Source organism: Carassius carassius, chromosome 19 (assembly GCF_963082965.1).
Source record: "Carassius carassius chromosome 19, fCarCar2.1, whole genome shotgun sequence".
NCBI lineage: Eukaryota > Metazoa > Chordata > Actinopteri > Cypriniformes > Cyprinidae > Carassius > Carassius carassius.
Window position 1 is genome coordinate 7,110,195 of NC_081773.1, and position 27,412 is coordinate 7,137,606.

The window sequence follows — 27,412 nt, forward strand, 5'->3', positions numbered from 1 at the left end:
TGGTGTGTTGTGGTCAAGGCTTCCACTATGCAGCAAATTTGGCTCATGCTTTCTAATTTTAATCTCACTTACATCACTTAAGAAGAATAGGGGTCAGTATGGTTACCTTTGTTTTTAATTTATGAAGGTGTGGTAAATTAACTAGTAAATCCTATCATAATTGTACAGTATTTTACAGATGCTTCTTATTTCTTGACATTATTTATTATTATATAACACCATTATATATATAGTTAGGCTATATATAGTTAAAACAAATATTATTCAGACATCAGATAAAATTTGTGATATTTGTTGTGATACTTGTCACTATAGTTCATTTATGTAATGAGGATAGGTTTGTGAGTCCCATGTTGAACACTAGAGGTCAGACTGAGAACATTGTGAGTGTTTCTGAGTGTCTTTACACAAATCCTTCTTAAGTTTGTATTTATGTATCTGGCAGAAAAGTTTGTTATTTAATACATGAATATGGTGGTTTAGGCCAAGCTTAAATGTGAAAGGCAGCACAAGCTAAGATAAAGCATTGTACACTATAAAACAGGGGGTTTCTTTTCCATCTTTTTTTAATCTTAATAATATAATGTACTTTTATATACAGATAATTTGATAAGATAAGTTTTTAGTTTCATATTGGCCATTGTTGCCATTTGAGTCAGTTCTCTCTCTCTCTCTCTGTGTGTGTGTGTGTGTGTGTGTGGGCATATTTTTGTGACATATCAGGACACAACTCTGTATAATGACATGGGTATGACACAGGTATTACAAGGAGAGTGTGACTTATGAGGACATAACCCATGTCCCCATTTTTCAAAACGCTTATAAATCATACATAATGAGTTCTCTTACGAGAGCTCTCTCGTACTGCGTCTTAGCTAAGACGCTACAGGAAAAGTCTCTTTTCACAAAATACTGAAGCAAAAAATTATCCTTAATTTTTGTATTTTTGTAAAGCGCATTTGCAGCAGTACACAGCCATAGGCGAGACGGCTCGCTCGCTCATTGGCTGTTCTGCGGCAACTGCACAGCCTATCGAGCGCAGGCTGATGCAACATCAGACCAATAAGGGCGCTTCGTGGGTGTGGCCCAACCCTATAAAAGGAGCTCGAAAAGGCTGACTCACCTGATTTTTCATCTCTTCAGCGAAGCTCACGCATCGCTGGACCACGAAGGAAGCAAGCGCCGTCTGATAGGCATCTCAGCGGGACGAGCCACTTCTGAAGCTGCTGGCCTTCGCCGCCTTCCACTGCCGTTCCTGCTGCGCTCTCCGGCGCCTATATCCTTTATATCCTTTTATATCCTTGTGTGTGTTATCGCCCTGCGACGCACACTCACAAAAGAGCTGCATCTTTTTAAAGATGCCCTCGTGCGGCTCGTGCAGAGCCCCGCTCAGCGAAGGAGACCGTCACGTCATCTGTGTCTCCTGCCTGGGAGAGGATCATGCAGCGTTTGCGCTTGCGCTCGCTGACTGCGACTGCCCTCACTGCGAGCTACTGCCGATGGTGACTCTGAGGACTCGCCTGGCATTTTTCTCCAAGCCTGCATCCTCCGCTGCGCCGCAGCGCCATAAAAAGCGCCGCTCCCAGCGTTTACCGGAGCCGCCTCCAGCTCTACCGAGCTCGCCGGTTCTCCCCGCTTCGCCGGCCTCCCCTGCATCGCTTCCCGATGGTCAGCGCCCGCTGTCTGCTGCCGCGTCCTCCGAGGAAGTGGATCTCAGGGCCGCGTCGGAGGAAGAGGGCACGTGCTCTCTGCTACCCTCGGGCAGTGAGGGTTGGGCGAGCTCCGCGGATCTCGCGCCTTCTGCTCAGAGGCCCAGCAGACGGGCTGATATCGACAAAGAGCTGATGTGAGTGCTCACGCTGGCCGCAGCGAGCCTCGGCCTCGAGTGGTCTGCACCAGCGCCTCCCTCTCGTTCCCGGCTGGATGGTAGCTTTCTCCCGGACGAGCGTCTTTCTCCCAGCTCTAAGCACGCCCCCTTTCTTCCTGAGCTTCACGAAGAAGTGGCGAAAGCTAGGAACGCTCCGTTCTCGGCGAGAGTTCGTTTATCTGTTTCGCCAGCATTCTCCACACTGGACGATGCTAAAAACAGAGGCTACCAGTGACTTCCGCCGGTGGAACAGGCTATAGCAGCGCACCTTTGCCCGCCCTCTGCTGGACGGCGAACGAAAGCGGCGTTGCCATCGAAAGCCTGCCGCATGACGTCATCGCTGCTCGCACGGATCTTCTCTGCTGCTGGGCAGGCTGCGTCTGCGCTACACACCATGGCCACGCTGCAGATTTTCCAGGGTGATCTCCTCCGCAAGCTGGATGAGATGGGACCTGAAGCGATCTGTCTCGCGGATCTGAGGAGTGCTTCGGATCTCTCCCTCCACGCTACTAAGTCTGCTGCACAGGCCATGGGACGGGTTATGGCTTCCGCTAAGGTGGCTGAGAGGCATTTGTGGCTAACGCTTTTGGACATCGCAGAGTCTGAGCGCGCTGCGTTCCTCGACGCGCCGCTGACTCCTGCTGGCCTCTTCGGATCGTCTGTCAACGAGTTTGTCGAGAGATTCGTCGAGGATCAGAGAGCGTCACAAGCGTTTAAGCACTTCCTGCCAAAGCGCTCCGGTTCTGCGGCGAGCCGCGCTAGACCGGCCCCACAAAGCTCTCAGTCACTCCCACCGCCTCCAGCTGCTTCATCGCGACAGCGTCAGCAACGCAGCTCGGGACCCCGTTCTCGCTCTTCCAGCCGTCGCCCCGCGCCGTGGGAGCCGCGGCAGAGGATTGCGGTGAAGCCGGAAGCCCCGAAGTCATCCTAGCACTGCTAGGAAAGCGCCGGTGTACACGTTCCGCTGCGGCCGAGCTCTCACCCAAGCGCGCCGCTGTTGCAGTTCAAAGAATTGTGACTGTCTCAGAGTCTTCTGCAACGTGCAAGCCTGCATGAGTGCCCGCTTGCCTGCACACAAAAGCCGTTATCACGGCTACCCAGATATTTCCCGAAAAGAGTTTTATTTCTGGTGTTCCGGCCACGGCCGATGGTGCTATAAATGTAGTGACGATGCCCACTCCTCAGTGCCCATCTCCACATGTAAGCACAGCCCTGCACACAGGGCTCAGGCACATAAGATCGACTCAGGTCGGTCGCGCGCGCCACATAGTAAACGTGCCCACTCCTCAGTGCCCACATACACTATGTCACACACGGCGCGTGGTTTCTGTACAACCCGAATTCCGGAAAAGTTGGGACGTTTTTTACATTTTAATAAAATGAAAACTAAAAGACTTTCAAATCACATGAGCCAATATTTTATTCACAATAGAACATAGATAACATAGCAAATGTTTAAACTGAGAAAGTTTACAATTTTATGCACAAAATGAGCTCATTTCAATTTTGATTTCTGCTACAGGTCTCAAAATAGTTGGGACGGGGCATGTTTACCATGGTGTAGCATCTCCTTTTCTTTTCAAAACAGTTTGAAGACGTCTGGGCATTGAGGCTATGAGTTGCTGGAGTTTTGCTGTTGGAATTTGGTCCCATTCTTGCCTTATATAGATTTCCAGCTGCTGAAGAGTTCATGGTCGTCTTTGACGTATTTTTCGTTTAATGATGCACCAATTGTTCTCTATAGGTGAAAGATCTGGACTGCAGGCAGGCCAGGTTAGCACCCGGACTCTTCTACGACGAAGCCATGCTGTTGTTATAGCTGCAGTATGTGGTTTTGCATTGTCCTGCTGAAATAAACAAGGCCTTCCCTGAAATAGACGTTGTTTGGAGGGAAGCATATGTTGCTCTAAAACCTTTATATACCTTTCAGCATTCACAGAGCCTTCCAAAACATGCAAGCTGCCCATACCGTATGCACTTATGCACCCCCATACCATCAGAGATGCTGGCTTTTGAACTGAACGCTGATAACATGCTGGAAGGTCTCCCTCCTCTTTAGCCCGGAGGACACGGCGTCCGTGATTTCCAACAAGAATGTCAAATTTGGACTCGTCTGACCATAAAACACTATTCCACTTTGAAATAGTCAATTTTAAATGAGCCTTGTCCCACAGGACACGACGGCGCTTCTGGACCATGTTCACATATGGCTTCCTTTTTGCATGATAGAGCTTTAGTTGGCATCTGCTGATGGCACGGCGGATTGTGTTTACCGACAGTGGTTTCTGAAAGTATTCCTGGGCCCATTTAGTAATGTCATTGACACAATCATGCCGATGAGTGATGCAGTGTCGTCTGAGAGCCCGAAGACCACGGGCATCCAATAAAGGTCTCCGGCCTTGTCCCTTACGCACAGAGATTTCTCCAGTTTCTCTGAATCTTTTGATGATGTTATGCACTGTAGATGATGAGATTTGCAAAGCCTTTGCAATTTGACGCAGCCTCTGCCCATCTTTACTTCTGAGAGACTCTGCTTCTCTAAGACAAAGCTTTTATAGCTAATCATGTTACAGACCTGATATCAATTAACTTTATTAATCACTAGATGTTCTCCCAGCTGAATCTTTTCAAAACTGCTTGCTTTTTTAGCCATTTGTTGCCCCCGTGCCAACTTTTTTGAGACCTGTAGCAGGCATTAAATTTTAAATGAGCTAATTAAGTGGATAAAAGTGTAAAATTTCTCAGTTTAAACATTTGCTACGTTATCTATGTTCTATTGTGAATAAAATATTGGCTCATGTGATTTGAAATTCCTTTAGTTTTCATTTTATTAAAATTTAAAAAACGTCCCAACTTTTCCGGAATTCGGGTTGAAAAAACGAAACCCGTGCACGTACGCTCTGCCCAGGCAGACAGCAAGTCGAAAGTGGTAAATGTGCACACTTGCAGCCCACAGTTACTCGCAGACATCACAAGTCCCACGGGACCTGCTCAGGCCTCCCCCAATCGGTTGAGCACTGGGACGGGGTCGAGGAGGAGTGATCTGCCCGCTGTGATCAGCGCGCTCCCCGCCTCAAATGCCACAGGCGTAACGCCCATGGTGCAGCGCACCCAAGCGCCACCGTTGCCCAGTCAACAGAGCGCGCTTCGCATCCATTCATCTTTGCCATTCATGCAGATGCATGGTCAGCGCTTCCAGGAGTTTCGGATTGGGTGCTAGGCATTATAAAGAGAGGCTACTCGCTACAGTTTTTTCGACGCCCTCCGCGCTTTTTAAAGGGGCTGTAGAGCCTGTGTCTCGAGCTCAAAGCGAGGGGGGGCTGTACAGCAGATACTTTCTGGTGCCCAAGAAAGACGGGGGTCTCAGGCCCATACTGGATCTAAAACAGCTGAACAAGGCATTGGTGAAATGCAGTTTCAGAATGTTTATGACCAGGAAGCTCCTCGCGCATATTCGCAGAGGAGACTGGTTCATGTCAATAGATCTGAAGGACGCGTATTTTCAAATACAGATAGCGTCAAGTCACAGGCGATATTTGAGATTCGCCTTCGAGGGCCAGGCATACCAGTTTACAGTCCTGCCGTTCGGCTTGTCCGTGGCTCCTTGTACGTTTACGAGGTGCATGGACGCAGCGCTCGCTCCTCTCAGACTCAGAGGCATGCGAGTGCTGAACTATTTGGACGACTGGCTGATTCTGGCTCAATCACGAGCAGAGCTCGTGGAGCACAGGGCCGTTTTACTCGATCACCTCGAGAAACTCGGTCTCAGTGTCAACTGGACGAAGAGTTCGCTGTACCCCAGTCAGACGATACTGTTTTTGGGTATAGCTCTGAACTCATGTTCCATGACGGCGCGGCTGTCACCACAGCGCGCGTTGGGCATTCAGCGCGCAGCGAGTTCTCTCCGCTGCGGCGCGACCGTTTCGCTCAGACATTGTCAGAAGATGCTGGGTCTCATGGCCCAGTTGTGGCCATGGAGTTGCCTGCATGGGAGTTGTGGTCCCTCCATGCGTGGGCGCTCAACGGTTACCCGCTGATCTCTCAGTGGGAGTGCTAAATACCATCACTCAGGCTAGAGCTCCATCAACACGAAGGCTGTATGCCTCGAAGTGGTCGGTGTTCTCCAGCTGGTGCACAGCTCGGGGATGTTCACCCCTTAGTTGTGAGGTGACGGAGGTTCTCTCCTTCCTACAGGAGCTGTTGGATAAGGGCAGGGCCCCATCCACGCTCAAAGTTTATGTGGCGGCCATCGCAGCGTTTTCTGAAACAGCGCTCGGTCAGTCAATAGGAAGGAACGATTTGGTCATCCGCTTCCTTAGAGGAGCTAGGAGGCTGAATCCTCCCAGACCTCCGTCAGTCCCTATGTGGGACCTCGCGGCGGTTTTGGAGGCCATGAAGGGTCCCCCTTTTGAGCCTATCCAATCAATTAGCCTCCAGCATCTGTCGTTCAAGACAGTATTCTTGTTGGCTCTCGCTTCAGTGAAGCGTGTGGGTGACTTGCACGTGCTCTCGGTGAGCCAGTCTTGCGTTCAGTGGGCGTTCCAAGGGAATGGCTGTTTCGAGACAGACTCTATCCAAATGGGTAGTTGACGCCATAGCATTAGCTTATGCTTCCAGGGGCTTACATGGGGTTCCCGTAGCGTCTTAACTAAGATGCAGTACGAGAGAGCTCTCGTAAGAGAACGTACTCGGTTACTAACGTAATCTTGGTTCTCTCTAGAAGAGGGAACGAGTACTGCGTTCTCTGCCGTGCGTACGATTCACTCTGGTTTGCTTCGGCGATGAAATAAATCAGGTGAGTCAGCCTTTTCGAGCTCCTTTTATAGGGTTGGGCCACACCCGTTTCGGTGGGAAGTGGCATGAAGGGCGCGAAGCTCAATAGGCTGTGCAGTTGCCGCAGAACAGCCAATGAGTGAGCGAGCCGTCTTGCCTATGGCTGTGTACTGCTGCAAATGCGCTTTACAAAAATACAAAATTAAGGATAATTTTTTGCTTCAGTATTTCGTGAAAAGAGACTTTTCCCGTAGCGTCTTAGCTAAGATGCAGTACTCGTTCCCTCTTCTAGAGAGAACCGAGGTTACGTTAGTAACCGAGTACGTTTTTTTGAGAAAGTAAAAATGCTTCCTGTGAGGGTTAGGTTTAGGTGTAGAGTTGGTGTAGGGCCATAGAATATACAGTTTGTACAGTATAAAAACCATTACGCCTATGGGATGAACCCAGTTTTCACAAAAACAAACGTGTGTTTGTGTGTGTGAGCTGAGAGGCATATGATATCTGACAGTGCTGTCTAAGTAGGCAGCTGAGTGAGTTGTGAGACGGAGCCACTGTGTGCTTGACTCTGCATATGCAGTGATTTAGTGATGGGTGGAGAAAGGGCCGTTTACAGTCCAGTTGGTTCAGTGTGTTGAATAGTGTGTTGTGCATGTACAGCTGAGGGCAGAGGCATCTACACCACATGGAGGTATGTCAAAATATATTATTAATTACTTACACTTATCTGTAGCACATCTTAGATTACTTCCATCCTAACTTTTGACTCGTTTTGTATCTCATTTGCCACTCTCAGATGAACTGATATTTCTACTGTTTGAGTATTGATAAATGGTCAGTTTATTAATGATTAGGTCTAATATTTACTATCTTTAGATTTTATTTCAGTATTTAAATCATATTTTTGCATATGCTATTACAGAAAAATATATTGTCTTATATTTTAAATATATCAGCTGTTATTTAACAAAATTTAACACAGAAAATACTCTTTATCAAAGATTTATTACCTATATATATATTCCTTGTAGAATGTATTTGACCACTTAAAACAAATAAATCAAATTTTAAATAAAAATATATTAGTTTAAATTAACTAAACATTGTTGTAGTGAAGTTATGGATTAAACTGCTCAAACGCAAATAATTGATGCTCTCTGAAATATGTAATTATACATTTATTGATGTTAAATCTGAACACAAATATTCTTTATTCATTTGGAAAAATAGTGAAGTCATCAAAACTATGAAATATGCAAATGGAGAAGTTTTATATTGCATGTAGTTTGATACTGGACACTTGTTGACTGCTTTGCTTTCTTTTCAATCCAGATTAAAATAAAAAATTAAATCTGGTAAAGAAATTTGTATACAAGCACAATTGATAATCTTTACAAACTCATTTTAAGCATTTCAGTGTGTGTGTATATATATATATATATATATATATATATATATATACAGTACATATGTGTGTGTGTGTGTGTGTGTGTTTTCTATAATGTCTGTAATATGTAAACACAGATGGCAGCCCTTCAGTAAGATGTTGGAAACATCCCTAACTGACAGAAATCATTGTCTTCATTTTCATCCCACAAGACTGAGCTGGACCGTTAAATGCCCTCTCAATATAAAGGGTACACACTTCTTAAAGATAGATAAAACTGTGGACTTTTAATTTTACAGCTACATCTTACAATTTGGTGCAATGGTTACTGAAATGTTGTATTTCCTTTCCACTAGACTAAAATGTTTGTGGTCTCCTTGCCAAGATGTCTACAGATCTGTGTGTCTGTGGTAATGGTGTCCAGACTGCAAGGTGTGTGATTGTAGTAATCTCTTGTTCTGTGTGTAAGTGTGTTTCGGTTGGTTTCAGTATTTCTGTGTCTCAAGGCAGGGTTTCAGCTCCGATACGTGTGGAGGCCCCGGTTGAGCAGCCCTTCATTCTGAGCTGTACACTTGTCAAGGCCAGAGGAGAATCGGTTCATCAGATCCGCTGGCTGGATGTGCAGAACCAGACGTTAATCACTTACCAGCCTGGTGAAAAAGACAGTGTGAGCGGACAGCAGCATGTGGAGCTAGCTCCTTCTCCACGAGATGCCAGTGCCATCACCATCAAACGGGTCAGCTACAGGGATGAGGGCTGCTACACCTGCATCTTTGATCTTTATCCCAAAGGCTCGAGGGAAGGACAAACCTGCCTTACTGTCACAGGTCAGTTTTGGCAACATGTATTTAGAGGAGACTTCCATTTTGACATTGAGCATCCATGCTTTCCAGCAACACTGGGAATTTTTAATTGCTTATCAAGTTTTTGTTCCATGTTGTCTGTGCATTAATGGTGGTGATGTTTTTTGAGTCCTTTTGCAGTTTACTAAAGGTTGTAAGTCATTGAATCAGTCACACGACTGATTTCTTAAAAATGCTGACTCACTCAAGAATGAACCAGTATCCATTCTTAAATTTAAAGGGATAGTTCGCCCCAAAATTACAATTCTGTCATTAATTACTCATCCTCATGTCGTTCCAAACCCGTAAGACCTTCATTCTTCAGAACACAAAGTAAGATATTTTTGATGAAATCTGAGAGCTTGCACTTTATCTAATTTGATATTCTAAATGTAGGCTACCTGCATTAGAAAGACAAGTCGTACTTTAATGAATACTTTGTTTTTTTAGATATGCTTTGAAACACTGATAATAATGGATAACACTGATAACAACACGTATCATCAGGTTCTGTTCTTTGGCTCTTATAAGATAAGGCTGTGGGAACAATAAAACACATCAGCATAGTTGTGGTTTTGGATGTTGCATACTTGTGTTGTGGATTCTGGAAGAGAATGTGAATGTAGATAAGAAAAAGCTGCTTGGTCAGGCAAAGATCCAGCTGGTCTCAACATCTCATGGTTTCTGTGCACCTGCCAGTCATTTCTAGGAATGCTGCGGTGGAGACTACTGTCCTTCCCTCTCTTTAAAACATAATTGATCATGTGGGGATTGTATTCTGGATGCTCCTTAGGCATCTATTGTTATGTATTGACAGTGAACATATCTCATCCTGGTCTCACTGAGACCTCTTTTTAACTCCACTCCCAAAACCTGTTTCTCCTTTTGTTGAAGGCAGATATTAAAATAGTTCATCTAGTGACATACACCCTTAAAAATAAGATTCTTTATTGGTTTGTGTTGTTTCATGAAGAATATTTAACAAATAGTTCTTTATAGTGGAAAAAAAGTTCTCCAGATTGTTAAAAATGGTTCTTTTAAAATCTGTTCACTGAAAGGTTCTTCTTCTATGGCAAAACCCCATTTTAAAAGAGTGTATAGTAGTATGCTATTAAGTAACACATTGTGTATATATACTGTATATAATGTATTTATAATTATGTATATAAGTTACATAAGTTACCATGCTACTGTTAGTATAGTAGTGACTTATTTTCATTGATTTACAGCATCGGTGATCTCAGAGGGCAATAAGACTGCAGTGGGCGGTAAACAAGCCTCTCTGGGCTGTCGGTATGGTCTGCCGGAGAAAGTCAAGCAGGTGCTATGGAAGAAGATTGTGAATAAAGCAGAATCCCGTGAAGTTGCATCTTTTGCAAAGCAGAGTGACCCAGTGATTGAAGAAGAGTTTGTGGACCGCGCGACCCTGAGCCCTTCCCTGTCTGACACGCAGCTCACGTTCTGGCCGGTCCGAGCTGAAGATGAGGCCTGCTACACCTGTGAGTTCCACACGTATCCAGACGGCACTAAGAGCGCCGTAAGCTGCCTCACTATATTTGGTAAGTCCCTCAAGGCTTTAGTCCACAGTTACAGTGAAATCTTGATAAGCTGGATGTTTCTGATATTTGTCATGTTGGCTGATGATGATATTCAGGGCCAATATTTGATATTCTTGATGCTTGCTCTGTTTGTTGTTAGCAGCGCTGATCCTCCCTATATGCAAAATACGCAAGCTGCGTAGGGCCTTCGAAAGGCCCCCTTGCTCTCAAAGATGATTTAATTTTAGTTTAGTTTTTGAATTTGGCCAGCGGTTATGAAAACATGAATAATAATAAATTTTAATGTGGTGCGCTGTTGTGCTTTCTACGTAAAAATCAGTAAAATCATGAATGTAGTACAGTCTTGCTCAAGACTAAAAAAAACGTGTTGAAAGCATACCGAGTCGTTGAAGAGACACTGTTTCTCAAAACCTTTTACATGAACGCGATTCAAGATGGAGTGAAACACGGACAAATTATTTGTATTAATTTGTTCATAACCAGGCTCCCAGAAGTCTAGGATCGGCACTGGTTCACAGCCAACAGTTGCCTGGTATCCAGTGTTTCAAACTACTCAACTTCTTTGCCAAATGTCGCTGTTTTGAATTAAAAATATGCTGAATCAAAACGATTTATTTCAATGGTCCACTTTAGACATAAGAACATTTGCGATTACATGTTGACCATCAGTCATTCGAATATTAGTAGACTCTCTGCTTAATATCTGCTGACACTTTATTTTGATGGCCCCCAACAGACATTTAACTGACTCTAAGTAAGTTTGCAAATATATATCAACTTATTCTACCAACCCTAACCCTAACCCTAACCTAACAGTCTACTGATACTCTGTTGAAAGTAAGTTGACATTTAATCACAGTTATATAAGTTAGTGGAATGTCAGTAACACATGTACACACTATGTACTTATTATAGTAATTGATTACAATAACTGGCTAATAACTAGCTGATAACCCTGAACCGACCCCTAAACCTAGCCTTAAACCATGTAGTTACCTTGGATTATCCAGTACTTTCTTTCAGAGTATATAAGTACACATACTAAAAAATAAAGTGATGTGTCAGAATGTCCAATGTAGACTATCAAAATAAAGTAAATCATTTATGACAAGAAACATTTTGCTTTATTATGTTACGAATAAGAGAGAAAGTGTGTATATTTTTTAATAAAAATAGAAAATATATATTTTTTCAGTGTTCTTATTTATGTTTATTACAGTAAATCCATTTATATCCTTTTGAATTTGTTCTTGAATTTGGTTCTTTTTAAATTGTTCAACTAAAAGGACCATTAAAATCCATCCCAGAAAACAGTCCATAACTCTAATGGTCAAGACGGACCTTGTTGATATTTGTTTATGGCGACTGCTGATTTTAGGGTGAAACATAAATCCAGTTCAGTGTATGCAGCTGGTAGGACTGTAGCACAGAGTGGTAGAGAGGGCAGGGCCAGGATAAACACACACACAGGCCTGGAGAAAAATGAGGACAACAGACAGAGAGAGAGAGTTATATGAAAGAAACTGATTGTAGGAGGGTGAGACTGTGAGATCTATGATTTATTCAGACTGTGGCCAAAGTGAATGACTGTGTCACTGTTCCACTAACACAGTGCTTCTCTCTTTGTGCTGCTCTCATTCTCCTGCCTTGTCTCTCTCAGATTGATGTTCACTTCGTACCTCGTTGTTCTGTACTGTTGCATTTGTCCAAACTAGGATGCAGCCACCAACGGAGACCCAAAGGGATAGTTTAGCTCAAAAGGCTCAAAAATTCTGTCATTATGTCGTTCCAAACCTGCATCACAATATTTTGAATAATTTGTTCATACAAGAATGTCAGTGGGCTCCAAAACAAAAATTTTAGGTCTGCATTATGTTTAATCATATTCGCTCATCTGTTATTCATAGCAATCTTGAATAGTTATGTAGGGGTCATGGTTTTGTAAGAATGTGAAATGCTTGTCCTCTGTTGGAATGCCAAGTGTATACCTCTTTTTGGGCCAATGCTGTGGTTTGAATGGTCATCTCTGTAGCTTTGAACTACTGATGAAAATATGTGGGCTGCAAACACTCAGAGATGGCATGGCATTTACAAAGCCAACTCTTGCTTTTCAAGCCAACACAATGTCATTCAGTAGAGTCAATGCATGATTATGTGTTAGGATCAAGAGGTCAAAGTTTGGCTGGTTAGCATGGCTCCAATCAATGACCAATGCTGGTAAATGCTGTCAGGGCCATGTTTTTAACATCAGGGGCTGAGGGAGACAGCAGTAAATCCCACCTTTTTTTATTTGATTGGTCTCAATCATTTTAACATTGATGGTCAATTTTAGGATGCTGAGGTAGACAATCCTAAAAATGTAAATAAAAAAATTTGTCATTCTATAACAAACAAAGCAGCATTAAGAATAGCAAATACTTAATAGCAAAATTATTGTCTATGACCCTGACACTCTGGACAATTCATCTTCCTCCACTGATGGACATTCACATGTCACTGTGTTTTCTGACTAAATAAGATGTTCCACACCCAAACAACCTCAATACTGTATCATTTACAGTCCTGCCCAAACCTCAAGTAAGCTACAAGACCACGTCTCCGGGAGTGATCGAGGCTAACTGTACTGCCGTGGCCCGGCCACAGGCTGAAATAGTGTGGAATGTGGAGGGGAATAACCGGACCATTGGTCCACCTGTGACCACCTCTGTCCAGCAGAGTGACGGGACGACTCTGGTCATCAGCACCTTGACCATCCAGGCTGGACTCCTGAAGGATGTCTCTGTCAAATGTCTCGTTCATCATAAAGGACTGGAGACTGCCATTGCTGTTTCCATGAACACTAAAAGTAAGTGTGAACTATTTTATTATGCACTTTGATTACGAAGGTTTATATTGAATAAAATAATGTAATTTTTCCTTGATTGGTTTGAGGTAAATAGGTTCACTGAGCATTGTGAATACCATTGAAAATACCATCCTGTGAAATCAATGGCTTTTTTTAAAGCAGGTTTAAACAGTGTTGGGGGTAACATGTTACAACTAATGCATATAATCAGATTACTTTTTCCAAGTGACTAGTAAAGTAACGCATTACTTTTAAATTTACAATGAAATATCAGTTACTTAACCATTTTTTCACTGACGCCTCTACTGTCCCTATTTTGAGATAAATTTGTTGTGAGGTGCAGAGGTACCTCCTTCATTCTAATGCTTATTAATTTTACTTTTTCTGTGAATATACCTTTATAGTTGTAAAAAGTACCTTTTGACTTTTTTGTTATAAAAAATAAATAAATAAGCAAGCCAAGTCCATGTTATAAAAAGTAACACTAAAGCAATGTAATGTGTACCTTTCCATAGAAATTAACTATGTATTGCAATTAGTATTACTTTTAGAAGTAACTTTCCCCAACACTAATTTAAAACTATTTTTATTTTTATGACGCCAGAATAAGAAATGATGAGGTCAATTAAAGAGAGTCTTAAAGGCACAGATAGGAAAAAAAAGTGACATGACGTGATGTGACGTGACACAGCCAAGTATGGTGACTCATACTCAGAATCCGTGCTCTGTGTTTAACCCATCCAAAGTGCACACACACAGCAGTGAACATACACACTGTGAACACTCTCGGAGCAGTGGAACAAGTGTCATCTTAATTATCAGACAAATTGAAATATGGTTGTGTTTCACGAAGCCCTTTAATAATAACATTACAAGTGGACCAAAGGGAGACAATTATAATGATTTAACAAAATGTACAAAATCTTGTCCTTGGTGTGATATTATATGTCATACAGTAATTATCATTGCGATGCTTGGTAAAACCAAACCAAGTTACAGTGAAATATGAAATCTGGATAAATCCTGGCACCGAATCTCATACTTTTCTCATGACATGTCTAATACGTGTACGGTTGTAATTTCAGTGTTATGTACAGTATGAAGTGTGGTTTATAGCGTGACATGCAGCACATTTCTGGTATGTCAGGATTTGGGGCTCATCATTTAGTGTTTTTCCTGGCCCTCGCTCTATCTTCATCTCTACATTCTCTAACAGAAATCAGACTGACGCTCAGGAAAACTAATCTTTAAAGCCAAATATATTTTCTGTAAAGAATGGAAAGGGAGCAGAGAGATTGTGATCACAATGAGGTTTGCGGCCTGATATTGCATGGCAGTGTTTGAATGCATTAAATGCATTCCCTGGTTTTTGTTTGTCTCTGTTTATAATGTATAGTTACTTGCACATACTGTATGTTCCCTGTATGTTCTCTATTTGAATCTAGAGAAATAGTTGTTATAGCAGTAACAGTGTTTCTTCAACTATGCACTTTGGCCCAGTGAATCTTAGAAAATAAACCCAGTTGGAGGGTTAACTTTTCACACTTTCTACACAGGCGAGTTTATTTGTCTGGTGTACAAGCATGAATCATGGAGAATGGAGTCATTTTCCACCATCTCAAAATCATCAATGTTTTTTGAATAAACTGGCAGTGAACGGGACTAATAGATCGGTAGGGGTGTTGATGCTAATCCACCACGGGACTCCGGTAAGAAGTGTGACAGGAGACAGAGCACTGTTCAACTCTTTATCTGAAGTATTTTAGGGTTCACAGCAGATGGCACAACATGACTCCAATCAGACTGGATATTGTACAAATTATGGCCACAAAGTGTTAAATGTGGTCTTTCTGAAATAAACAGAATAAACAACATCAGTTTACATCTGCTAAATGTGAATTACAGACATGTAATGGAACTAACAACTTGCTACTGTCACAGTATACATTAATCAACATGAGAGGATTAACGGTAGTGAGCATACATATTTGAATCACGGTATATCTTAAATATAACAACATTATAAACAATGCAAGGTTCGATTACACAAGCTGAATATTTAAACCCAACAACGAAATAAACATAGCTGACCTATAATCAGGAATGATTAAATAAACTTACATTCAATCACGCACATTAACACCTGATGAAAATGGCGGAGCAATCAGCTATTGAAAATGAAAGTGAAACCGGAATAGCGGAACTCACATAAACTAGCGGCACACATTCATAATAATAGTCCTTCCACTATAAACACACATACGGAATTTAGAACAGCCGCCCCCAGATTAGCATAGCTAATATGTCTAATGATAAATTCCCTAGTCATTGGAGTCCGCTTCACCTCCGTCCGGAAGTGCCGGAAGTCTGACAAGTTTGGCCACAGGTCGTAGGTATATGCGATCATGGACCTGTACTTGAGCTGACCTAACGTGTCCATCAGCACTGGGTATCAGTTTGACAACCCGACCAATTGGCCATTGGGCTCTGGGAAGCTGCGGGTTGATTATCATGACCACCGTGTTCTCAGCTAGATCTTGAGTTACCCTCTGCCATTTCTGGCGAGTCTGGAGACCCGGTAGGAAGTGTCGTGTAAAGTAAGACCAGAAATGATCGATGATAGTCTGGGAATGACGCCAACGACGCTTGGACAAGGGCTCAGGGGTGTAGACCACCTGGGGAAGCGAGGCGTCTCGCCGCCCCATGAGAAGCATATTTGGGGTAATTGGATCCAAGTCTGCCACATCGGATGAAATGTATCCCAAGGGCTTGCTGTTCAGGATACCCTCTACTTCAATCAGTACAGTCTGAAGGACATCTTCAGGCACAGACTGACTCCCGATGACTACTCGTAGTGCAGACTTTATAGATCGGATCTCCCTTTCCCATGCACCTCTGAAGTGGGGTGCGGCGGGAGGATTCATCCTAAAAGTTATCTGATAGCTAGCCAGCTGCTCCTGCGGTCTGGGCTCCATCTCCTTGAAAGCTTCTCTTAGTTCGGTCTCGGCTCCCCGGAAGTTAGTTCCCTGATCTGATATGATCTCAGATGGGGTTCCTCTACGTGCTATGAAGCGCCTTAATGCCAGTAAGAATGCATCAGTGTCGATGCTGCTAAGCAGGTCAAGGTGAATGCATCTGGTTGTCAGGCACTTGAAGATGACGCCCCATCGCTTCTCCGTCCGACGGCCAATCTTAACCATGAATGGCCCGAAGCAGTCGACTCCAGTAGAGAAGAAGGGGGGTTGGTACAATCGTAGGCGAGCTGAGGGTAAGTCAGCCATAATAGGTAGAGTCGGTTTAGCTCTCCACTTCTGACACTCTACGCACTCTCTCTGGTGTCGTTTGATGGCTTGCCTGCCCCTTAGGATCCAGAAAGGCGATGTAGCTCTGCGAAGACCCTATCAGGTCCTGGATGGAGTAGACGCTCATCAAAGTCCTTAACGATGAGTTTTGTCACCTGATGATGGGGATCTAGAACCACTGGGTGTATCTCGGTTTTGCTGAAGCCATCCAATCGCTGTAGCCTACCTCCCACACGAATTAGACAGAACTCAGGGTCGAACTCGGGTGCAAGCGTGTTCAGACGGCTGGCTGTGGGCACCTGGTTCCCTGATTTTAAAGCCTTGAATTCCTCTGGGAAGGATTCATCCTGACATTGACTCAAGTTGAGAGCTTCTGCACGTCTATATTCTAAGGATGCTTTACTAGTATCTTGGGCGGCCGCCCCATGGAGGGACCGGTAGGTCGCGTTGACTAAGGCACTCCAAGAAGTATACTGAGATGCATCAAGCATGTCTGGATTTCGATCGTTTGTGACTAATCCACAGAATACGGCTTTCCTTGTTTCTGAGGTATCCTCTCTGACCTCTACAAGGGGCTTGACTGGCCAACGGTCTGGGTGGTTCACGGAGGAATCTTGGGCCTCGACTCCACATGTCAGAGTTCGCCAGCTCCTTGAGCATCCTCCCTCTGGTAATATCGTCCGCCGGGTTATTCGAGGAGTCAACGTATCGCCAAGAGTGGAGCTCAGTCAACTCTTGTATTTCTGCCACCCTTGTCCCGATGAACACCTTGTATCTACAGGACTCAGACTGGATCCAGGTGAGCACTGTAATCGAGTCAGTCCATAATGTCACTGTCTCTATGGCAATGGTTAGCTCCTGTTTGAGAAACTGTGCAAGCTGAGCGCTAGTCAATGCTGCACACAGCTCGAGACGTGGCATCGACAGTTGACGCTTGGGGGCTACCTTAGAGCGAGCAATGACAAAGGTGTTGTGGATCTTACCGTACTGCTCTGCACGGAGATAAGCCACCGACCCATAAGCAACCTCAGATGCGTCGCCAAACACATGAAGGCTTAATTTTGATTTCTCCACATCAAAGTCGGCAGGAAGATAGCACCTTGGAAGCTTGAGCTTACAGAGATCAGGCAGCTCCTTCTCCCACACGTTCCACTTTTCCAGCAGGTCTGCAGGAAGATTCGGATCATCCCAATCCCTCGGTTTGGTCCAGAGTCTCTGAACGAGAACCTTGGCTCGGGTGGTGAAAGGAATGGAGAATCCTAGAGGGTCATATTGCGTTGCCAAGACCTTATAAATATACCTCATGGTCGGATGATCCTCTGCTAGTGTACGATGCCTGTAACCCAGGCTGTCTTCTAGGCAGTGACACATCAAGCCAAGAGCCGGCTCCAATGGGTCTGAATGATTTTGCCGTAACCACAATTCAATGCTCTCTGAACGAGCCTTAGATGGGAGGTGCTGGACAACAGAAGGGATATTAGTGGCCCACTGTCTGATTTCAAAGCCCCCAGAGGCTAAGAGAGGCCTCATCTTGGCTTCCTTGGCAGTGGGAAGGCTCTGTAGGCAGTTGTCCACGTAGAAGCTCTGCTCTATGGACTGCAACACTTCCTCATTCCCGAACTGCTGGCAGCGAACGTGCATCTGCAGCGCAAAGGTGCCGCAGCAGGGGCTGCAGGTCGTCCCGAAAGCCAAGACTTGCCATTCATAGATGTCCGACGGGTCCTTTCTGCGCATGTTCCTCCAAATAAACCTCAGAAGGGGTCTATCCTCTGGCAGGAGTCTCACTGTAATCGAGTCAGTCCATAATGTCACTGTCTCTATGGCAATGGTTAGCTCCTGTTTGAGAAACTGTGCAAGCTGAGCGCTAGTCAATGCTGCACACAGCTCGAGACGTGGCATCGACAGTTGACGCTTGGGGGCTACCTTAGAGCGAGCCATGACAAAGGTGTTGTGGATCTTACCGTACTGCTCTGCACGGAGATAAGCCACCGACCCATAAGCAACCTCAGATGCATCGCCAAACACATGAAGGCTTAATTTTGATTTCTCCACATCAAAGTCGGCAGGAAGATAGCACCTTGGAAGCTTGAGCTTACAGAGATCAGGCAGCTCCTTCTCCCACACGTTCCACTTTTCCAGCAGGTCTGCAGGAAGATTCGGATCATCCCAATCCCTCGGTTTGGTCCAGAGTCTCTGAACGAGAACCTTGGCTCGGGTGGTGAAAGGAATGGAGAATCCTAGAGGGTCATATTGCGTTGCCAAGACCTTATAAATATACCTCATGGTCGGATGATCCTCTGCTAGTGTACGATGCCTGTAACCCAGGCTGTCTTCTAGGCAGTGACACATCAAGCCAAGAGCCGGCTCCAATGGGTCTGAATGATTTTGCCGTAACCACAATTCAATGCTCTCTGAACGAGCCTTAGATGGGAGGTGCTGGACAACAGAAGGGATATTAGTGGCCCACTGTCTGATTTCAAAGCCCCCAGAGGCTAAGAGAGGCCTCATCTTGGCTTCCTTGGCAGTGGGAAGGCTCTGTAGGCAGTTGTTCACGTAGAAGCTCTGCTCTATGGACTGCAACACTTCCTCATTCCCGAACTGCTGGCAGCGAACGTGCATCTGCAGCGCGAAGGTGCCGCAGCAGGGGCTGCAGGTCGTCCCGAAAGGCAAGACTTGCCATTCATAGATGTCCGACGGGTCCTTTCTGCGCATGTTCCTCCAAATAAACCTCAGAAGGGGTCTATCCTCTGGCAGGAATCTCACTTGGTGGAACATACCACGTATATCCCCACTGATGGCGACTGCGTACTGCCAGAACCGCATAAGTACTCCTAGCAGTGAGGCACCAAGGGTAGGACCTGGAAGCAACTGCTGGTTAAGAGACATACCTTGGTAGGCAAAGGAACAATTGAAGACCAACCTGTATTTGCCGTTATGCTGCACAAGGTGGTGTGGTATGAACCACGACTCCTCGTCTACCTGCTGGCCTTCTGATGGTACCCTGACAACATACCCTGAGTCAAGGAGCTTCTGTATTTCAGCTTCGTACACCTTAGCCCTCTCAGGGTCTCTACTCAGGTGTTTCTCAGTGTTCCTGAGGCTGGACAAAACGGATTCCATAGTCCCCTTCAGCGGTGGAGCGTTTGGCGCGCGAAGTAGTGGAGTAGCGTAGCGCCAGACTCCATCAACTTCTACTCGTCGCGTCCTGGTCTCCAACATGTCTGCAGCCATCTGATCCTGTTTAGACCGAGTTATCACTTTTTCGCTGCGAGATGGAAGGACATCGAGCTGCCAGAGCCGTTCAACATGCTGATAGACAGGATCTCGGAGTGGTGTAAGAGAAGTGAACAAACACTGAGATGAAGGTATCTGATGTGGGAACAATCCATCTGGTCCCTGGAGGACCCAACCGAGCTGCGTGCGTACAGCAACTGGTCCGCCCGCTGGTCCCAATCTGATGGGCTCCTTTGGGGTAATCAATGTAGGATAATCAGACCCAATTAAAATTAAGGGTTGGACCCTAGCGAAAGATGGAATGGGGATCCCTCTGAGATGGTGATAACATCGCTGGAGCCTCTTGATGGGGTAGGTTTGCTCGGTAAGTGTGAGGAGAGGCGCGGTGAAGATACCTGTAAGGCTGTGCTTCTCCTCTGGCCTTGACTGTGTGGAAAGCAGCAAGTCAATTGACTGCCCCTTCAATTCTGTGATGTCATGTCGGATGGTGCGAAGGGCCATAACCTCCTCTCTTCCCTCAATACCAAGCTGCTGGACTGCTGCAGGAAGGATGATACTCCGCTGAGCCCCACCGTCCAAGATAGCGTAAGTTGAAATAGACCTCTTGCCTCTCCACAGAAGCACTGGAACTACTTTCAAGTACACACGCCCGTCAAACTAGGAGAAGTAAGATATGCACGCTCATGAGAGGTTGTCAGCAGCACACTGTTAGGACCAACCTGGGCAATGGAATGCAGCACTCCGAGATGTATATTACCACAGTCCCTGCAGGGCTTCTTCAAAGTACATTCCTCCCATTTATGACTTGTGCGCCCACATTTCCAGCATCTTTTCCCATCCATTATCCACTTCAGAATCTGATCAGGTGAGCACTCAGTGATTTTGCTACACTGTGACAGGTAATGATCCTGACTCTTACAGAACAGACACAAACGCTTCAGTGTCCTGGCCGATGACTGAGAATTAGCAGCATTGGTATGGACAGACTGCCCTGTGCTAGCTTCCATGGGCTGTTCACTTCCATGATAGACTGCAGTGGATCGAGTCTGGGGCTTGGGTACAGACTGGCGGTCCTTACGTGAGACCTGTACTCTCTCTGTCTGGTAGCGCTGCACCATCTTGGTAGATAAACGCTGTGCTTCCGCCTTTACCTTCAACCAGTCAGCAAGGTCATGCAGGTTATATGGATTGAGGCTGTCAGTGTGCAATCGGCCTCGCAATTGTAAATGCTCTATAAAGCTGTCTCGGTAGTGTTTGGGCAACTTACTGAGTAATCTATCGACATGTCCTGTACAAGAGAGCTCTCGTCCCTGTGGCCCCTCGAGTGACATCAGCATACCAACTAGCAAGTCAACATTGAGTGCAAAACTCTGAAAGGCCTTTGCATCCCCAACTCTAATATCAGGTGAGTTCAGCAGAGCTGCGATCTCGCTCTGTGCCAGTTGATGAGGCTGGCCATACTGTCGTTGCAATGCTATCATAGCTGCCTTATAGGGCGCAGGATGATGCCGGCATGCTTGTGCAATCAACCTAGCTTCCTCAAGAACCAACTGCTCCATCAGTACCCTGTATTTATAGTGCTCTGTAAGCTCGGTATGAGGATTGAGAAGATTATCCAAGGCCATCTTCAGGTCTGTGAACTCCCTCTCACTATCGTTCACAAGCTTAGGCAAGGCTGGAATGGGAACTGGTTGTAGCTCGGGTGTAACTGGCAGAGGCTGGTAAACCGGAAAAGGAGGTGGTGGCTGGCGAACCACTGAAGGGGGATACCCAGGCTGCACAGAAGTGTGAACGGGAGGCTGAGCAGGGTAATACCCAACGGTCTGTAGAGGAGGGCGATACGGGTCAGAGACAGCAAACGACTGCCGTGTGGCTTGGCTCGGCATGTGAGCCTGTAACTGATATACAGGGGGCACTAAAGGGCTATACGTTGCAGTGGTCAAAGGCAGCTTCACTGAGGTAACAGTATGTGGCAGTGATGAGGTAAGCTGACATGTAGAATCTGCTGTGCTGAACAGAGCCCCCTGCTGTGGCATTACATGTGTACCATATGCAGCAGGAAGGGTGCCTTGTGTTATGTGCCACAAAACTGACTGCTGAGAAATATCAATGTGGGCTGTCTGAGCTTGAAATGACTGGCCTAAATGCGGAAGCGGGACAGATGAGACTGCAGTAGCCTTCGGTCTGACTACAGGTGGTGAAATAGTTTGGGCTTGTACATCTACCTGGAACGTGGGTGATGCAGCACCACTGCTGAATGAATCACACTCGGATGGGCTGTGATACCCTGGAGGAGCTACTGAAGAGCTAAGATAACTGACTGATCTCTCAACATCCAACTGATGACTCATAGCGGAAACTTCTCCATACTGCACCAGCGATAGATCACCAATGGGCAACTGCTCCACAGTAGAGACTGGCTCGGCCTGTCCACTGAGGTCGAACTGCGCTCCTGGGGAATCCATCCTTGGTAGGTGGTATGAACTTTCGTGAAGAACAGGGTCTGGTATGAGAGACTTCGGCAAGGCTACAAGGCTACAAGCTTGCAGACGTGTGGAAAGCTGACGTGCTCTCGCCTGTGTGCGAACACCGTGTGTCTTATCAGGGGAATGAAGCAGGCTCTGTTGCTCCATATCACCGAAGTGAATATAGCATCCGGCTCGAAGGACCAAAATGAACGGGACTAATAGATCGGTAGGGGTGTTGATGCTAATCCACCACGGGACTCCGGTAAGAAGTGTGACAGGAGACAGAGCACTGTTCAACTCTTTATCTGAAGTATTTTAGGGTTCACAGCAGATGGCACAACATGACTCCAATCAGACTGGATATTGTACAAATTGTGGCCACAAAGTGTTAAATGTGGTCTTTCTGAAATAAACAGAATAAACAACATCAGTTTACATCTGCTAAATGTGAATTACAGACATGTAATGGAACTAACAACTTGCTACTGTCACAGTATACATTAATCAACATGAGAGGATTAACGGTAGTGAGCATACATATTTGAATCACGGTATATCTTAAATATAACAACATTATAAACAATGCAAGGTTCGATTACACAAGCTGAATATTTAAACCCAACAACGAAATAAACATAGCTGACCTATAATCAGGAATGATTAAATAAACTTACATTCAATCACGCACATTAACACCTGATGAAAATGGCGGAGCAATCAGCTATTGAAAATGAAAGTGAAACCGGAATAGCGGAACTCACATAAACTATCGGCACACATTCATAATAATAGTCCTTCCACTATAAACACACATAGGGAATTTAGAACAGGCAGATTTGTCTAGCTTAGACTAAATTCACAGTTAGCATGCAATGTATCCTAAATACACAAATCTAGTAAATTATATTTGAATACTTTTACAATTTGACATAATTTAATGGAAACTATGCACAATATAGTGCATTTTCTTTAGAATTCTGTAAAAAAAAACAAAAAACCTGAAATCAAAGTGAATAAAAATTATATGGTGTTCAAAAAATGTCGAAAATAAATGATGCAAGCATGGTGCAAATATGATTCAATTATTTATATGACCCCAACACCTCCGTATATGGGAAGTCGTGGCCTAGTGGTTAGAGTTTGACTCCTAACCCTAACATTGTGGGTTCGAGTCTCGGGCCTGCAATACCACGACTGAGGTGCCCTTGAGCAAGGCACCAAATCCCCAACTGTTCCCCAGGCGCTGCAACATAAATGGCTGCCCACTGCTCCGGGAGTGTGTTCACAGTGTGTGTGTGTATTCACTGCTGTGTGTGTGTGCACTTCGAATGGGTTAAATGCATAGCACGAATTCTGAGTATGGGTCACCATACTTAGCTGAATGTCACTTCACACTAACATGAAGAAAAAAATAAAAATCAGACCCATAACATCAATAGTGCCCAAAGTTTAATAAACATCCAATGATAAAAGTTTCAGAAGTGGTCCAAAGTGAAAAGGTAACAAATGCTCTAAAATGAGTGTTGCACTCTATGGTTTACTTTGTTTCTCTCACCAGTTGGCACTGCGCTCGCTATCCTGATCTCTGTGACTACTGTAGCATTTCTTCTAGTCCTCTGCCTCTGTTTCTGTTTGTGGAAGTGTGTCCTCCGTAAAGATGGTGAGTAATTAGAAAGCAATCCAAAAGATTAACAAGAACAATCCAGAACAGCCAAGATCACACAAAGTAATATACTAATATTTAAAGGGATACAAATTCCTGTCACCATTAAGATAACCACCTCACCACGCAACGTTTGAAATCTTGAAACATTCACACAGTTCATTTAATTTTCCAATCTGTGCTCTAAAAAGGAAGTACAGTTTTGAAAGCATCATAATTAAAAACCTTGTTCTCAAAGACTGTTATATATAAATATATCTCCAAGTAAATAAGCAGCTTCACTGTTCTTAAGTGGCCTATTAAAAAAATCATTAGTGATATTTAAAGGTTTTTTTTTTGTGATATATTTTCCTTTTCTATGACTTTCATCATGCACTGCAACCGAACTACCTCTTTAATGTTGTCATTTTAAAACAAAATTGCTTATTTAGAAGAAAATTATGTTTTCTTTAGCTTTACTTAAAGCCACTCAATACATAATTACAGAAAAAGTGTCATTGTATCATATATGTGTGCATGATCTGCAATAAATGAATCCTGATATTTTGTGTATGTTTGTGTTGTTCTTCATGAGCAGATCCTGAAGAGCATCAGGTTCAGAGAAGAAGCCGAGCAGAGAGAGAGACAGACGGTTAAATGTAGGCACCTGAGCCTCTTCCTGTGACCTATTTCTGCTTAACTCTGATGACCTGTACTTCTTTCAACACACATTCTCCAGACCTGACCTACTGATATGAGAAACCATTCAAGTTTTTATTTGTTGTGTGTATGTTTAAATACTTGATGTTACAGTTAGATCTGTGCTCGGTCTCAATAGTTTTGATTGACACAGATGACAAACTTCAGTTCTCTTTACAATACAGATATGCTGAAGATTAAAATCTCCTGTCATTGTGTTCCCTGCTTTTCCAGCCAAAGAAACCAGTGACATGTCTTCTTTGCATGAAGAAAGATGCTACATTTGGAAGAATTTGTAAATTCATCACTAATATAGAGGTCGCAGAAGGCATTTTATCTTGTTACAGAGGGGAGATAAAACTTAGCCTTTGTATGTTTTAATACCTATTCAAAGCCCTAAATATAAAAGGACAATGAAACATCTAAAAATTCTTAACTTCTTGAATTCTATGAAAAACATAAAATAAAAATAAACCTAGCTGTTCACTCAAAGAAAGTGCAAGAAAACTTCATTATTTAATAATCATTGTGAATAAGTAAAATCTATTGAAGCAAAGAAAGCATTCTATCATATGTTTTTGGATTTATGATACTTATGGTGATCAAATATATTCCTTTATAATTTATAATCTTGATTTTGCTTTCTCCCTTCATTATTAAGGTGGATGGAAGTCTAGCGTGGTAGACTGAGCACTATACAGTTGTTTTTCACAGTAGACTAGAATTAGACAACTAGAGGTATGGAGACTAACTAGAACAATTTAGTTTAAGCTCTTCTGTCCCAGAGCAATGGTGGGAAAAGAGGTCTTGACCTGCTTGTCAGTGCGTTCACTATATCAGTGGAAATGCATTATCTGCAGTCTGGTGTGGAAATAAATGCTGATAGATACTATGGATGAGCTGCTTTCAATACTGGGAAATCATGTTGCTTTGTTCTTTGTATTGATGCACATGTCCAATCCAGTGACAACTGATAAAAAGTCAAAGATTTCATATGCATGTTAAACGATTCAACATATGAGGAAGTGAGAGCATAGGCCACACTTGAATGAATTCGTTCTTTCTATTCAGTAAAGTATGAAATAACGTTGTGCTTCGAGTTGGAAATTGTAAATGATATTGACTTGTATACAAATATATTGTGCATTTCTGCACATTTTTTCTTTCATTATTGAATCTATTATGAAATATGTCAAATTCTGTTCAATTAAATGTCACAACGTCACTTTGTCATGTAGAAGTTTATTCCAATGCAGGGTTTCTCAAATCTTGTCCTGGAGGGCCAATGCACTGCAGAGTTTAGCTTCAACCTTGATCAAACTCACCTACATGTGCTTTTCTAATTATCCTGAAGACATTGATTAGGATGCTCAGGTGTGTTTGATTAGGGTTAGAGCTAAACTTAGCAGGAAAGTGGATCTCGTGGGCCAGATATGAGGATCCCTGTTGCAATGGTTTATTGCTGCTTTTTTACTGAATTGTTAAGGGCAAAGAAAAATTAATAGATGTCACAGAATTCATTTTTAAAATATTTTGCAAACCTAGCACTTCATCACATGCAGAACCGATTTAATGTGATGCAAATTTGCTGGCAAAGACAAGAAAGAAAAAAAATGAAGTCCAGTACATGCAGTTCTTTTATTTAGTATTTAGTTTTCAGTATTCTTGATAAATGTGGGATTACTTAAATTTACTGTAAGGGAAACTTATTTTATGTCCTTGCTTCACATAAAACTCTCTGAATGCCTAAGTGTTAAAGGGTTAGTTCACCCAAAAATCAAGATTATGTCATTAATGACTTATCCTTCTGTCATTCCAAACCTGTAAGACTTCCGTTTATCTTCAGAACACAGTTTAAGATATTTTAGATTTAGTCCGAGGGCTCTCAGTCCCTTCATTGAAGCTGTGTGTCTACTGTCCATGTCCAGAAAGGTAAGAAAAACATCATCAAAGTAGTCCATGTGACATTCAGAGGGTCAGTTAGAATTTGTTGAAGCATCGAAAATACATTTTGGTCCAAAAATAGCAAAAACTACGACTTTAGTCAGCATTGTCTTCTCTTCCGTGTCTGTTGTGTGAGAGTTCAAAACACAACAGTTCAATGATATCCGGTTCACGAACGAATCACTCGATGTAACCGGATCATCTTCAACCAGTTCACCAAATCGAACTGAATCGTTTGAAATGGTTCACATCTCCAATACGCATTAATCCACAAATGACTTAAGCTGACACTCCCTCTGAGTTAAAACAAACCAATATCCCGGAGTAATTCATTTACTCAAACAGTACACTGACTGAACTGCTGTGAAGAGAGAACTGAAGATGAACACAGAGCCTAGCCAGATAATGACTCGTTCTCGAGTCAAGAACCGTTTCTGTTGGACACGTCCAATTCGAGAACCAAGGAGCTGATGATACTGCGCATGTGTGATTCAGCGTGAAGCAGACCGACACACAGAGCATCTGAACCGAACTGATGCTTTTGGTGATTGATTCTGAACTGATTCTGTGCTAGTGTTATGAGCGCGGGTAAACCGAAGGCTTGAATCAAGGGCAATCACCGCAAATGATGCCATTACGTCAAGCACAAAAGAACCGGTGAACCAATTTTCTTCAACTAGTTTATTGAATCGAATTGTCCGAAAAAACTACTGGTGATCCAAAAACTGATACAACCAGTTCTTGACTCATGAACGAGTCAATCTTTTGTTCGTTATCTGGCTCGGCTCGGTGTTCATCTTCAGTTCTCTCTTCACAGCAGTTCAGTCAGTGTACTGTTTGAGTAAATGAATTA

General features: G+C 43.8%; 1 protein-coding gene across 2 annotated transcripts; it reads left to right on the plus strand.

Moving 5' to 3' along the window:
- On the plus strand, positions 1–25,840 carry zgc:113337 (uncharacterized protein LOC503741 homolog). 2 transcript variants are annotated; one of them, XM_059499669.1, is made up of 9 exons: positions 1–92; positions 7,163–7,328; positions 8,162–8,274; positions 8,381–8,456; positions 8,531–8,851; positions 10,096–10,425; positions 12,986–13,270; positions 23,833–23,934; positions 24,515–25,840. In XM_059499669.1, exons 4-9 carry the CDS (start codon positions 8,387–8,389, stop codon positions 24,571–24,573), a joined length of 1,167 nt encoding a protein of 388 aa, XP_059355652.1. In that variant the 5' UTR covers positions 1–92; positions 7,163–7,328; positions 8,162–8,274; positions 8,381–8,386; the 3' UTR covers positions 24,574–25,840. The 2 variants fall into 2 exon arrangements, with proteins under 2 accessions (XP_059355652.1, XP_059355651.1); XM_059499668.1 differs by lacking the exon at positions 1–92 and having other exon boundaries at positions 7,111–7,328.
- Positions 25,841–27,412: the final 1,572 nt, after the last annotated feature.